This window comes from Maylandia zebra, linkage group LG19, assembly GCF_041146795.1.
Source record: "Maylandia zebra isolate NMK-2024a linkage group LG19, Mzebra_GT3a, whole genome shotgun sequence".
Classification (NCBI taxonomy): Eukaryota; Metazoa; Chordata; class Actinopteri; order Cichliformes; family Cichlidae; genus Maylandia; species Maylandia zebra.
This window is the reverse complement of record NC_135185.1, coordinates 26,568,217-26,580,649: the sequence shown is the minus strand read 5'-3', so window position 1 is coordinate 26,580,649 and position 12,433 is coordinate 26,568,217. Positions and strand designations below refer to the sequence as shown.

At 41.2% G+C, this 12,433-nt stretch overlaps 1 protein-coding gene across 5 annotated transcripts in view; it reads right to left on the bottom strand.

Moving 5' to 3' along the window:
* LOC101465029 (sorting nexin-14) overlaps window positions 1-12,433 on the bottom strand; it is a 19,529-nt gene extending 7,096 nt beyond the window's left edge. For 2 of the 5 annotated variants that reach the window (XM_012922164.3, XM_012922166.4), the window contains exons 1-25: window positions 11,884-12,433; window positions 11,519-11,689; window positions 11,293-11,413; window positions 11,024-11,097; window positions 10,576-10,654; window positions 10,434-10,477; window positions 10,261-10,348; window positions 10,094-10,178; window positions 9,859-10,015; window positions 9,644-9,719; window positions 9,381-9,425; window positions 8,448-8,528; window positions 8,108-8,222; window positions 7,764-7,919; window positions 7,520-7,644; window positions 6,851-6,909; window positions 6,398-6,424; window positions 5,487-5,633; window positions 4,687-4,819; window positions 3,559-3,745; window positions 3,342-3,425; window positions 2,962-3,062; window positions 1,232-1,343; window positions 978-1,018; window positions 707-826 (exon numbers count right to left, since the gene is read on the bottom strand). In XM_012922164.3, coding sequence (XP_012777618.1) covers window positions 707-826; window positions 978-1,018; window positions 1,232-1,343; window positions 2,962-3,062; window positions 3,342-3,425; window positions 3,559-3,745; window positions 4,687-4,819; window positions 5,487-5,633; window positions 6,398-6,424; window positions 6,851-6,909; window positions 7,520-7,644; window positions 7,764-7,919; window positions 8,108-8,222; window positions 8,448-8,528; window positions 9,381-9,425; window positions 9,644-9,719; window positions 9,859-10,015; window positions 10,094-10,178; window positions 10,261-10,348; window positions 10,434-10,477; window positions 10,576-10,654; window positions 11,024-11,097; window positions 11,293-11,413; window positions 11,519-11,655 — 2,394 coding nt within the window. In that variant the 5' untranslated portion in view covers window positions 11,656-11,689; window positions 11,884-12,433. The remainder of the gene's footprint in view (window positions 1-706; window positions 827-977; window positions 1,019-1,231; window positions 1,344-2,961; window positions 3,063-3,341; window positions 3,426-3,558; window positions 3,746-4,686; window positions 4,820-5,486; window positions 5,634-6,397; window positions 6,425-6,850; window positions 6,910-7,519; window positions 7,645-7,763; window positions 7,920-8,107; window positions 8,223-8,447; window positions 8,529-9,380; window positions 9,426-9,643; window positions 9,720-9,858; window positions 10,016-10,093; window positions 10,179-10,260; window positions 10,349-10,433; window positions 10,478-10,575; window positions 10,655-11,023; window positions 11,098-11,292; window positions 11,414-11,518; window positions 11,690-11,883) is intronic. The other 3 variants (XM_012922171.3, XM_012922168.3, XM_012922175.4) reach the window with 3 other exon arrangements.

Genomic DNA, 12,433 nt, shown 5'->3' with positions numbered 1-12,433 from the left:
AAGATCTTTCATGGAGCTCCAGACCGAGGGTGATTGATGGTCTTTTTATTTTTATTCTGAACAATCGCACCGGCAGTTGCCACTTCCTTCCACCAAGCTTCCTGCTGATGGTCTTGTAGCTCATTTCAGCCTTATGCAAGTTGACAATCTTGTCCTTGACATCCTTTGACAGCCTTTTTATGTCTTGCCCATTGTGATGGAAATCCATTCGGTTGGCATTTGTGCTTTATATACATAAGTTGAGATCAGAAGTCTCGACAATTGATTTTAATCTGTGTGCCACAAGAGCAGGCAGCCAATCTCTGGGAGGCAAAATTCTGTTTAGGTTGTAGGGGATCAAATACTTTCTCCACTCAACGACATGCAAATCAGTTCATAACTGTTATGCACTATGTTTTTTTCTGGATTTTTGATCAATTTTCTGTCTCGCTCCATTAAAAAGAAATTACCATAATAATTAGAGACTGATTTGTTTCTTTGTAAGTGAGCAAACTCACCAATTCAGCAGAGGCTCTAATAATCTAATTATTTCCCCACTGTATATCTGTAAAGCTCAGCTTGTGGACTTTTGATCAGACAGTTGTAACAGGAACAATTAATTGCAACTGAGCCTTAGGGAGGACTCTACCAGTACTCAGGATTCTCCTCAGGCTACTCTTTTAAACAATGCAGACAGTCAAAAAGCTATAAAGCCTCACTTGCCAACCTTTTTGTCATTCTCTGAGGTGGGACTCAGGATAGTGAGCTCAGGTCGGCTGGGTTTGGGTTTGGGAGATTCACAGGAATTGAAGAAGGACTGGATGAAAGGTTCCAGGTGCTGCCCTTTCTGCCATAAAAAAAAGCACACGTGCAAAATGTATATTGGGTAGTTATGGTTTCAAAAACACAAAGCTGACATTTAAAAACATCTGTATTGTGAAAGATGAGACACAAAGCACATCCTACATATTGTGTCCCAGAATAAATGCATTTCTCACCTCTTTTATCAGTTTGCTGGGGACCGACTTAATGATTTTACCTGTGAAAAATAAAAAACCTTATCTCAGTGATGTATGCTTCTGTCACGTTGTGCCTCTTTTCCAGACACATCTCTTCTCATCCAACCCAAGGTCAGCCTGATCAAACATTTCCACAGGCTGTTTAAACATCATCTATTTTGCACATTTGTTTAAACAAAGCGTCTGTCACATTCTCTGCAGCCAGGTCAGAGAGAATGTGCCTCATACTGTACCGAGGTTCACGTCAGGTAACATCCTGTCCAGGAACTGAGACTCCATGCTATGAGGAGACAGGAAGTCGGCCAGTAGCTGGCTGTTGCTCAGCTCTGGGTGCTGCAGGAGTTTCTGCAAAGTAAACAGATAATGAAAACACAGATTTGTTCTGTAGCTGAAAATCAATCACAGGACTGCAGATTTATTGTGTATGATCAAATGTAAGCAGATACAAGTGCTTTACTCGTTTTTAGAACAAAGCAGACTGTGGATTTTCAAGGGCTTTATGTGGGTTTTTCTTCTTATAAAGCCTCCCAACCAAGTTTGGATTAGTGCTTACTACTTTCCACAGAACATTGCAACTTTTTAAATTAATTCCCAAGCTTTCAAAGCAGCCTCTTGGTGTGCCTTGAAAAAACTTATTTCAAGGTAAGTAATCCATCACAGTGAAAACTTTTACTGCTTTTTGTGTTGTCTCTTGTGATTCTGTACTGATGGTCCTCCAGGTGGGGACCATTTAAAAATCTTTCCTTGCCGAGTTTTGTCATTTTTCTCTATAAATGTTCAACAGTTAAGACTCAAATTTTATTCCTTGAAGTGTTTAAGGACCTTGGCAGCAACTGCAGAGACTGAATTGTGTTTTATTCAGTTTTTTCCTCTGTGTTTTTGAAAAGCTGCTCTTAGAATCACCAAATGAAGCAACGACAAAGATATTTTTCTCTCTTTACAAGAAGTGACTCAACCACTGACTAAGACTGATTAAGATGACTTTAAATGTTTCTTTTTTTCTGAAACCTAATTTGAAGTATTCTTGATAAACGCATACGCACAGAAAACTACACCCAAAAACCTTTCAACAATGTGTGTGTGTGTGCGTACGTATTTCAAGCTAATTTGTTCGTAACCTTCTCACCAACCGCCTCCCCTCAAAGTCATTTTCTTAGTTTTTATTATTTAGTTATTTGAAGACGTTTTCACAGTACAAACCATGATTCAGCAACTTTTAGAATCACCTCTAGCAGCAATAAGTTGAAGTAAACATTTTCTGTATTTTTTTTTTATTTATTTGAGGTTCGTTTTAAAATTACACTTGATGCCCCCAGGTTATATTCATCAATTTTACTATATTTACTCCAAACATCTTATATTAGGAGAATATTCTTTTAATTAATACTAGAAAGTCATCAGGTTCCAATATATATTTTGCAGAAAATGCATAAACTAAATGCATAGTGCTAAATGTCAGGTTTTGCTATTAAAATTAACAATAGGATGCACATTTTTGTATATTATGTTTATGATTATTAGGGTTGGGTACATGTAGACATAAATATATACATACACTACAATCATCATAGTACGATTATATAAAGAAATTATATAGCAAAATGTTAAAAGTGTAGCTACACAGTAATTACTTAAAGCATGAAACTTTTAAAAGTGATTATTGTAGCTGATCAAAACCTGTTATATTGCCTAGGTACAGTATATATTACACCTATCTAAATGCTACCTCATTAAAAAAGCATTTGCATTTCAACATCAGAGATGGTCACACTTACATGATCCTTTCATCAAGTGCATTTGATTGGACTATTATTAGCATCATAATTTCTATGGAAGCAGTAAGGCTGTACTCAATGTTTCACAGCACTTCATGGAGTCCTTTGAAAACTTTCTTTTTCACATGACTGAGTATCGTGCCTAGTGCAATTCAGAAGAAAAGGCCAAGAGAAGCGCAGATATCTACCTGAAGATATTCCTGAAATTCCTCCCTCTTCGATGTCAGAAATTCGTAATTCTTGGGACCAATTATTCTCTTTGAGGGCAGCTGCGCATCTGGAAATGAGCCTGCAAATGGTGTAAGATTTCACAAAGACAAGTGTTAAAAATGTGTCTCTCTTTAACTGGAACATAACAGCCGTGTAGTTTCCAAGTCCCCAAATAAGGCAACAGGCCCATTCAATGTTCTTCGCTTCTAAAATGTAAGTTTACTTGGAAGTAATAATCTGGGATTTTTCTGTGGAGTCGACGACGTCATTTTCATGGGAAAATTCCTTCCTGATGGCCTTGAATGAAAAACAGAGCAGTGCACAGGTGCTCTAAATTAGCATTATGTAGAAAACCTACCATGAAACTCGGTGAGCTTTGACTCTAGGACATAGAACTCCAAATATCTCCTGTACACAGACCAGTGCTCAGTCTCATGTCCGACTGCAGAGAGTAAAACAACAAGGTTTAATTAATGACCCCAAACCAAAACAGCTCGTCACACTAGTTAATGGTTACCTAATAGTATTACAGATTATTTACAAGTACGCTTTAATGAAGGTCCGCACAGCCTCACCTGCCTTCCGGTCATTGCGCTCTACATCAATACAAAACACTGGAATGCGCTCCCTCTTTACGTCGTCATCGTAGAAATCAATGTACGGGATTGTGATGTTCCAGGCTGAGAGGTTTCGCGGGGTGCTCGGGGTGGAGGCCGCCTCCATAGGGGGGTCATCTTCCAGCACCATCATGGCTTCCTCCACCTTGAATAGAAGGAAGTGAGAGTGGTTGAGGTCAAGGCTTTGCAGAGTACACGATAGATGAACAACACGACCACTTTTATGCTGCAAAACACACAAAGGTAGAGGCCTGACTTTGTGTATGTTTTTTTTTTACCTTAACCATATAATCTACTCCTATCAAAATTACTATTAAATTGAACAGCAAATGCGAAGATCAGGGACAACTAAACAAAAAAAAGGTGACTGAGACCTGACCACAAGTAAGGGAAGTGCAACGTATACACAGGATATCCCTTTACAATAAATGCCGAACAAGGAATTAACAGAGTGAAGACAGTAAAGTGCTGTAACAGACTGTGTTTGAAGTCACATCAATATAAATTTACAAAAGCTCTTAAACTAGCGGATTTTCATTCATCTGACACTCTTTTTTTTAAATTTCTTTCATTTAAGGTAGATATTTAGTCATTTTCGCAGGTCATCTTTGTGGTTTCACAGGGAAACTCTTGCTCTTTAAAATCAACACTATCTACTGTAAAACAGGCAAATTCATGGACTCCACCTCAGAAAACGCCAGAACCCAAACATTGGATTTAAATATTGGAAAAATAGACAGATATTTTATTATGCCTGAAGAGATCAGCAAAAAACAAGCTTTGTCAAACTCGGCAGAGTCTGCAAATTGCACTGAAAACCTTGAAGATTTGCCCATAAGGTAGAATTAATAGACTCTGTGGCTTTGTTTTCTTTACTCACCAGCGCCCCCATGTGGGAATCACTTCAGGAGACCCTCAATATGACTTGAAGACTCTGTTTGCAGTTACTTCTAATAAATTTGACACGCTGCTTTAAATTTGACATGCAGTTTAACCCTAAAAAGCAACTATCACCACGTGAGCATTATTTTATACACTATCATCATCTTATAATGAATGTTTAGGACACTTTTAGATGTGCCTTACCATATCATCCTCCCCCTCTACCAGCCCATAGGATGGCAGCATGGCTCCTTCCATCGTTGTGCTCTTGAACACTCCTTTGATCTTACTGCCAATGCGGCTAATCCCAAAGGACTCGCCCCTCTTAGACGTACTCCTGCAGTTCAAACAAGGAGGCTATTAAACACGGAGCAAAGGAGGAGATGCGCTTGGCTTCAGCAAAGCGCATGCAGCTTCAGAGAGGTGACAGAGCAGGGACTGTAGGGAAGAAGAAGCAGCTTACTGTATCTGTATCATGGGAGGTAAAAGCTAATCTAGCCAAACCAATGAGAACGTTTAACTTCACAGTCAACAATAATCAACACAATAAAATGCCTGCGTTATTGGTAAAGCGCTGCAGAGCCACAAAAAACACACACACACACACACACAACAAAGCACTGAGCAGTGATGAACAGATGTGAAGCTTGGAGGGGATATTTTCAGGGTGTAAAAAATGCTGATGATGATCAGTTACCTGACAACCGATAAAAAGCACACAACATCACAGTTGCTCTGTGTGAGTGCCGGTTTGCTCACGTAAAATAAAAATCACCACATGACGCACAGAGATACGCCTACTACACAAGAAGCCGAGCACAGAAAAAGTGGCTGCGGTGTCAAAAACAAGACTGGAGGAAACAAAACGACAAATTAAAACAGGATCCCGTGCATAGACCCCACCATGCAGGCGTCCGGCTGGGACTGGGGTCACATGGGTGTGAAACTGGATAGCATGACATCACACTGAGCGACCTGTGACAGACAGATGGACCCTGACTTACTTGGGTGATGAGTGGCGGTGGGATAGCGAGCCATATGGGAAGTTTGTGAACGTGGACTGGGCATGGAGGGAGTTACAAGATGCAGGTGAAGAGCTGCCAGAGGCGGTGAACAGTGAGGACGGGGACTCGGGGCTCCAGTCCCAGGAGCTATAAGCAGAACAGGGTCACATCCCCACGGGCAAGAGGAGGGAGCGGATCGTGGATCATACCAGGGCAGGCAGTATGGTGGTCACAGAATCAGAGTGGACATACGGTCACAGACACAGGCACGATGGTGGAAATACACAGATGGGCGTAATGGGCAGACAAACGGGCAGAGGTGGAGAAGGTTTCTTAATCGCAGGTATGGAGGAAGGTTAGCCTCGAAACTGGTCACATGTGATTGTGGGCTGCGAAAGCAATTATATGCTATCCCAGCTATCATTTTGAGTGGCGTAATTTATGCTGCTTTGGAAACTGCCTTTATAACAAGTTTGCTTTCAGGTGTTGGAAATGAAACAGAAAATGAGTTTTCCTTCATTTTAATTCTCTCATTTTGGATATAATGCTTTTATTAGCTTTATCTGCTCATAGGCTTACTGGTGACACATGCTATGATTAGCTCATAAAGGTCAGTTTACTCAGTGTTCTCTCTTTTTGCAGCTACAGCACACTCACCAAATAAAACATGTATTTAGGGGTGAAATGAGATGAGTGCTAAAAGATTATATATCATTATCGCAGTATCAGCTAGTGCTTATGAAACTGAAGCCCTCCTTGACGGCTCGGGCCCAGGCAGGGCACAGTGATTCTGTTAAAAAAAAAAGGCAGCACATCTTTAATCTTAAGTATGAAGTGTCTTTTGGAATCTTGCGTGCAGCACTACTCAGCCAGCCACTGTTCTGATCAGCACACTGACGACTTGTACTCACCGAATGTCATCCAAACTGACGCTATTTCTGGAACAATATGCACAAGGAGTTAGTGGCTGGGCCGCGTGGCCACGTACACACCACACCCCGCGATAGAAAACATGACAGTCGATCCATGGCTTCAGCTCAGTTACAGCTATACTGCAGTGGTCTAATATAACTTGCATTACAAGAAAATGGGTTGCTTCTATACAGCTTGGTTACAGTTATGTTTATGTGTGACGCAGCTGGCTCATAGCATATCCAGGGACAGGGATTTATGTACGTTTAATAGGGAAACCAGGAAAACTGGACGTGGAAGAAAACACAGAAATTTACTGTGTGTCTAAAATCTTAGTTAACAGTGAATTTGTGTTTGCGCTGTTTTCTGTTTCTATATTTTCTGAAAGTCCACCTGTGCATCATTATGCTAAACTTTTATGCTGTTACACACAAACATAAAGTGAAACCTACCTGCTCATTTTGGAATTTCTGGCAGGGGACTCGGCCCCTCTGAGAAGCTGCCGAAAGTACTGTGGAAAAAAGGTCACGGGAATCAAACAACACATATGGAAAATCTGGTACAGTATGCAAGCTAAACTCAAGGAACATGCCATATCTATTGACCTCTTAATGCCTAAACAATAATAACCACTGATGCCCAGTTTATTTGGGAGCAAGAACAGGGGTGGCAACTAAGTAGAAAATAACCTCGCATTGTTATCCAGACACTATTCACACAGGGCTATGGCCTGCTCTGAACAATGGCTGAGCTCTGGTCCACCCAGCTGAATTCAATGAAATTGCTTCTGAGGGGTGAAATTCAGCTTGGCAGTTTGGCATAATGCCAGCGCCGGCTCATTGGCCGGTTGCGCGTCTGATATTGATGACAGGGCCGATAGCGGTTGGTAGCTGGGGGGATGGAAAAATGGGTCTGAGTCAACAAATTCCAGTTGAGTTTGAGTTTAAGCATTTTACAGATATCGTTTTGGTACATCTGAGACAATAAAAATACTAAATTTAAGGAATGATCATTCAGTCTCAACTTAAAGACCCATAATTTAGACAGGAAAATGCTTAAATCTGGAAATCAAGCTGGGTGACAATAGGCTTAGTGGTTTCTATTGAGGTGTGGGCGCTAACCTCATCGCTGTGGCAGAACATGGGGGTGAAAACATTCTCCAGAAGAGAGAGGACGTGCTCGTAGGCTTCAAACAAGCACCTCATGGTCTGCAGTTTCACCACCTCCCCATAAGGACCCTCAGCAACTAGGACGTTCAACAAAAACACACAAGCGAGTTAGCATACTACACAGCATGCATACTCATTAAGGCACACCTAGGATGTTTAAGACACTTTAACTTCAATAATGACTCCTGTCACATACTGTTGCGTATTTCTTCCACTATAAAGGGGTCAAAGCGGATTTTGTCAACACTCTCGTCCAAGCAATAGGTCTCGTAGATCTTCTTCACTTCCTTATGGAGCATCATCTTCTCTGAATCCAACAGCTCAGGGCACAGAATCCTGTCGTTGAACTCCTCTGAGAAGTTAAGAGAGTCAGACATCAATACGTCACAGTGATAGGTTAACTCTGCCACCCATGAGTGGTAATTTTTCCTGATAATTTCAGATGGGGTGATGAAAAGCTGTTGACTGACAGAACTGAGTAATTAAGGTAACAACAATGATTAACAACTACTAACAATTTAGAGAAAAAACAATACTTGCCAACTGCGAGACAGAATTGGAGGACATGGACAGCGCCTTCTTGCTTTAGGAAGTTCATAAAGCGAAAGAGAAGGTCTTGCTGTTCTCGAATTTCCTTCAACTCCAGCTTTAGCACCTGATACAAAGGCAGGAAAAAATGGATTAATATACTCTATAAAGCATTGCCTGCTATATTCCTCCTGCTTCTATTAGGCTTACGCTGTCCCATATACCAGCTACACATTGTCACTAGGTTTTTGCTTAATGCCAGATGGCTTTTGTTTCAAAGACGGCTTGCAGTTGAATTTTTGTAGGTTTTTAATGAATTACTTCACTCTCCTAGATGAAAGCAAACACTTACTGAGGGCTTTTTGCTGCGAGTATCAGAGTACTTTTGTAGGAAAGGAACCAGTGTTGAAGTGGGCTCTGTGGCTTCTTCAGGCTGGAGTGAACAAGTCGGGAAAAATTAAATACACGTTTAAAATTCACAGAAGATACACTCACCCTTCATTCTGTTAGGTATGCCTATGCCAGTTCGGAAGAAGAATCAGAACGGAGAAGAAAGGAGATTTAAGTGGATTTCTATGTGGCATGGTTGCTAGTGCTAATACAGGCTGGGCTGAGTATTTCAGAAACTGCTGATCTACTGGGATTTACTCCACACATCCATCTCAAGAAAATGGTCTGAAAAAGAGAAAATATCCCATGAGCAGCAGTTCTCTACATGAAAATGCCTTGTGGACGTCACAGGTCAGAAGACAGTGGCCAGACTTCTGGCTGCTTTGAGCAGACAGGATAGGAGGGCGACAGTAACTCAAATAACCACTCATTATAACCAGGGTATCCAAAACAGCATCTCTGAATGCACAACATGTTGAACACTGAATCAGATGGGCTACAGCAACAGAGGACCACACAAAGATTCACCAAAATTGGACAACAGGAGATTCAAAAGACATTATCTGGTCTGAGTCTGAATTTCTGCTGCGACACTTAAAGGGAAGGGTCAGAATTTAATGTAAAGAGCATGAAAGCATGGATGCATCCTGCCTTATACCAATAACTCAGACAGGTGGTGCTGGTGTAATGGTGTGGGGATATTTTCTTGACACACACTGAGTACTGCTGCTGACCATGTCCATCTTTAATAACCCAGCCAACAAACCTGCTTTATGCCACAAAAATTTGAGTTCAGAAAGCAAAAGATCGACCTGACTTGTTACTAGAAAGGTGAACCAAACAGAGTGACTGGTGAGTGTAAATGACAGCCAGTTACAGTCCAGTATATACTTACAGGTGAGTTGTCAATGAATATCAAAATTAAATGATTCGCTGTGTCCTGAATTAAAAAAAAAACCACACAAAAAAGCAGTCAGTAAGTTTCAAACTCAAGTGTAGCGCTGTAAGTAATGTTTTGATTTGTCTTTTATTTGCATTCTCATAATACTGCACATTAGCACTGGTTAAAGGACTATAAAAGAAATATCCTGTTAGACTGGCAAAGATAAAGACACGTTCAAGGGAAAAAACAGCTTTGGATTTCTACTCTACACTCACAGGATCAGCCAAGTAGTCCATCGAAGGAAGGAAGACAGAACCAGCCAAAACCTCTCTTATCAGGAGTGTAAGAGATCTGAGAGAATGACGAGATACAGAAGCAGGAAGTAAGAGAATGAAGCAATAAAGAATCATGCTGTGCATTCCTGTTGTGACTTAATTGGGTAAATTTATGGTTGCAGTGCATGGGCTTTACTTCCAGAGCAGTCAGTTACCTGCAGTCTGTGGCCTTGGGCGGCAGGATGTAAGGGAACAGTATTTCAGTCAGCTTCCTGAGGTAGAGAAGTTCATCTCTGCGACTGCGAAGAGCCACGTGGAGATCAGGACCATATTCCTCCAGGGCAGCTTGTTGAAGATACTCTATGTTTTTTACTGAAAAGAAACCAAAAAACATTTTTATGATAAAAGAAATAAAAAACAAACTGCTCTGTGTGATTATATCTGCCATACCCTTCTGCCTTGCTTTGCTAATAATTTCAATGTGCTTCATGGAAACTTTAAGGAGCTTTTTTGTGATGAGAGATGCCACATCCACCTAAGAGAGAGAGACAAGTTTATTTAAAAATGATGAAGACCAGTTTAAAAAGTTTTTTGTCTTTATAGAGTCTAAGTTTCACCTTCTGAGTCCGACGAACCAGCACGGCTGCAAAGAAACGCAAGGTCACTCTCAGCTCGTCGACAAACGCCTCGTCGTCTGTGATGTCTCTGAAAGGAAAAAGAAATCTGTCCCCTCACTTCACAGGACACAACACAGTTTGAACTTCGGAGGAAGGATACAAGAAACTCTTACCTATACCAAGGATATACAAAATTTTCCAGAACAAGCTCTAGAATCTAAAATAAAAACAATAGATTTTATTGTGCCATAATTTGATAGATTAATTTAATGTTTATTTAAGAATAATGACGTGTGTAACAAATATGTCTATTACCTCTGAGAGTGAGGCATCCACTTTAGAAGGAATTTTCAGGTCAAGCCATGGCTGATAGTTTTCCAGTAACAGAGTCGGTCTATAAATATGAACGAAATTTTTTTTTAAAAAGGAATGAAATGGAAAAAATTCAGTATCATCAGCAGAGGAAGACAGAAGAATCCAGTCTGGCCACTAGATGGCATTGCTAAATCTCCCATGACCTAATAAGTAGGTAACTTATTGTTGTCAACCCAGTAATGAGGTTATATATATATATGTATAGCATACGTAGTAACACAGTGATATGGACTTGGTCACAGATAATCTGTAAACAACATCAGGCATTAAGCATTTATTATGCTAAATATATAACTGCTGCTGAAATAGTTATAAGGTTTCAATAAAACACAAGTCAGCTTCTGTCCAGTCTACGACCGTTGCACAACAGCATAACCACGTCACTCACCTGTGCCTTTTGCACTTGATTTTTCCACAAACAGCACAGCTGTGGCCCAGCGGAAACAGCTCCTGCTGGTACGACTACAAGATAAAGTCAACAGCAAAGATTATGAACTGCTGCTGCTTTTGTGCCTTTTTATTCATCATCATCAATGTATAAGTAAGCAATGGCATGCTTCCAACAAGTGATAGACATTACATATATTTCTATCAGTTGTGGCACTCAGAGTGTGGAGGCTGTATCCTCCTAATTTGTTCAGTTAAATTCTAACAGACCTTGATTCTTGGTTTAATGGAGACTAAGATGTTAGGCAGCAGAGACTCAGGCCCCAGGGAGCAGTAGAAAGTGACGACTCCAGCCAGGAACGACCAAAACACCATTATAATGTGAATATATCTGTAGTAAAAAGGAGGTGTGAGGTATAAATGAATAAAAACATGGTAAGCTATGAAGTGAAATTGAGTGGGCTGCAGGTTTGCCTATGTAGAGTGAACTAGTTACCTGTTCAAAAGCACAGTGGAGAGAAGCAGGACCAGCAGAAGGAAGCAGAACACTGGATATTGTCGACCAAGCTCTCTGAGCCGGTCCACCTTTACCCTGCGTCTTAATTTCTTCAGATAAGCCCGGATGCATCCCATCTTTGTCTGTCAGCATCCAGCCTACTGCATATTACTGTAAATAAATAAAGGTCGCATTACGAAGTGGCTGCAGGCTACAAATAAATAAGGGCGTGTAGCAGGAAGCAAGAGCTCCTTACTCAAAGTCACAGTATTTTATTTTATTTTTTATTTTTTTTAAATCTATCTATTCCGCTTAACATACGTATCAGGTTGCACTGATTTTAACATATCGACTCAAGCACTTACTGTAAGTGTACGGCGGACGATATGGGCCATTTTTCACTGTAGTTCAGGCGCGACACCATAATGAATTTGCAAAAACAAAATAAATACATAAGCAGGTTGCCTGTGTGCAGGATGAGCGCAGAGAGCAGAGCCGCGCACAGCTGTGAGCCACAGCAGGATTAGTGGCAGTTACACAGCATCATTCGTGCGTGGACCGTCCTAAAACTCTGATAGGTTGCCGTTTTGGTTAATGGCCGCGGTCCTGTCACGGGAATAGCTGTCCATTGAGGAGCAGCAGCAGCGGCGGTGGTTGGTGCCTCGGTTGTCAGCGCTGGAGACGTGTGATGTCACCTCCGCTGCGCTCCCAGCAGCAGTAGCTGCTACTGGCTCCTGTAGTTTAGCTCTGAGGTAACGGACGTGTCCCCCACATATTCCCCTTGAAATGAAACCCACGCCAAGGTGCCCGGATCAAGGAGACGAGTCCCGGAGCGGAGTAGTGCTCACTGGAGCGGCCATTATTTATATTATTGTCACATTTAACGGACTCGAAGCGAAGCACCATTGATTTGTG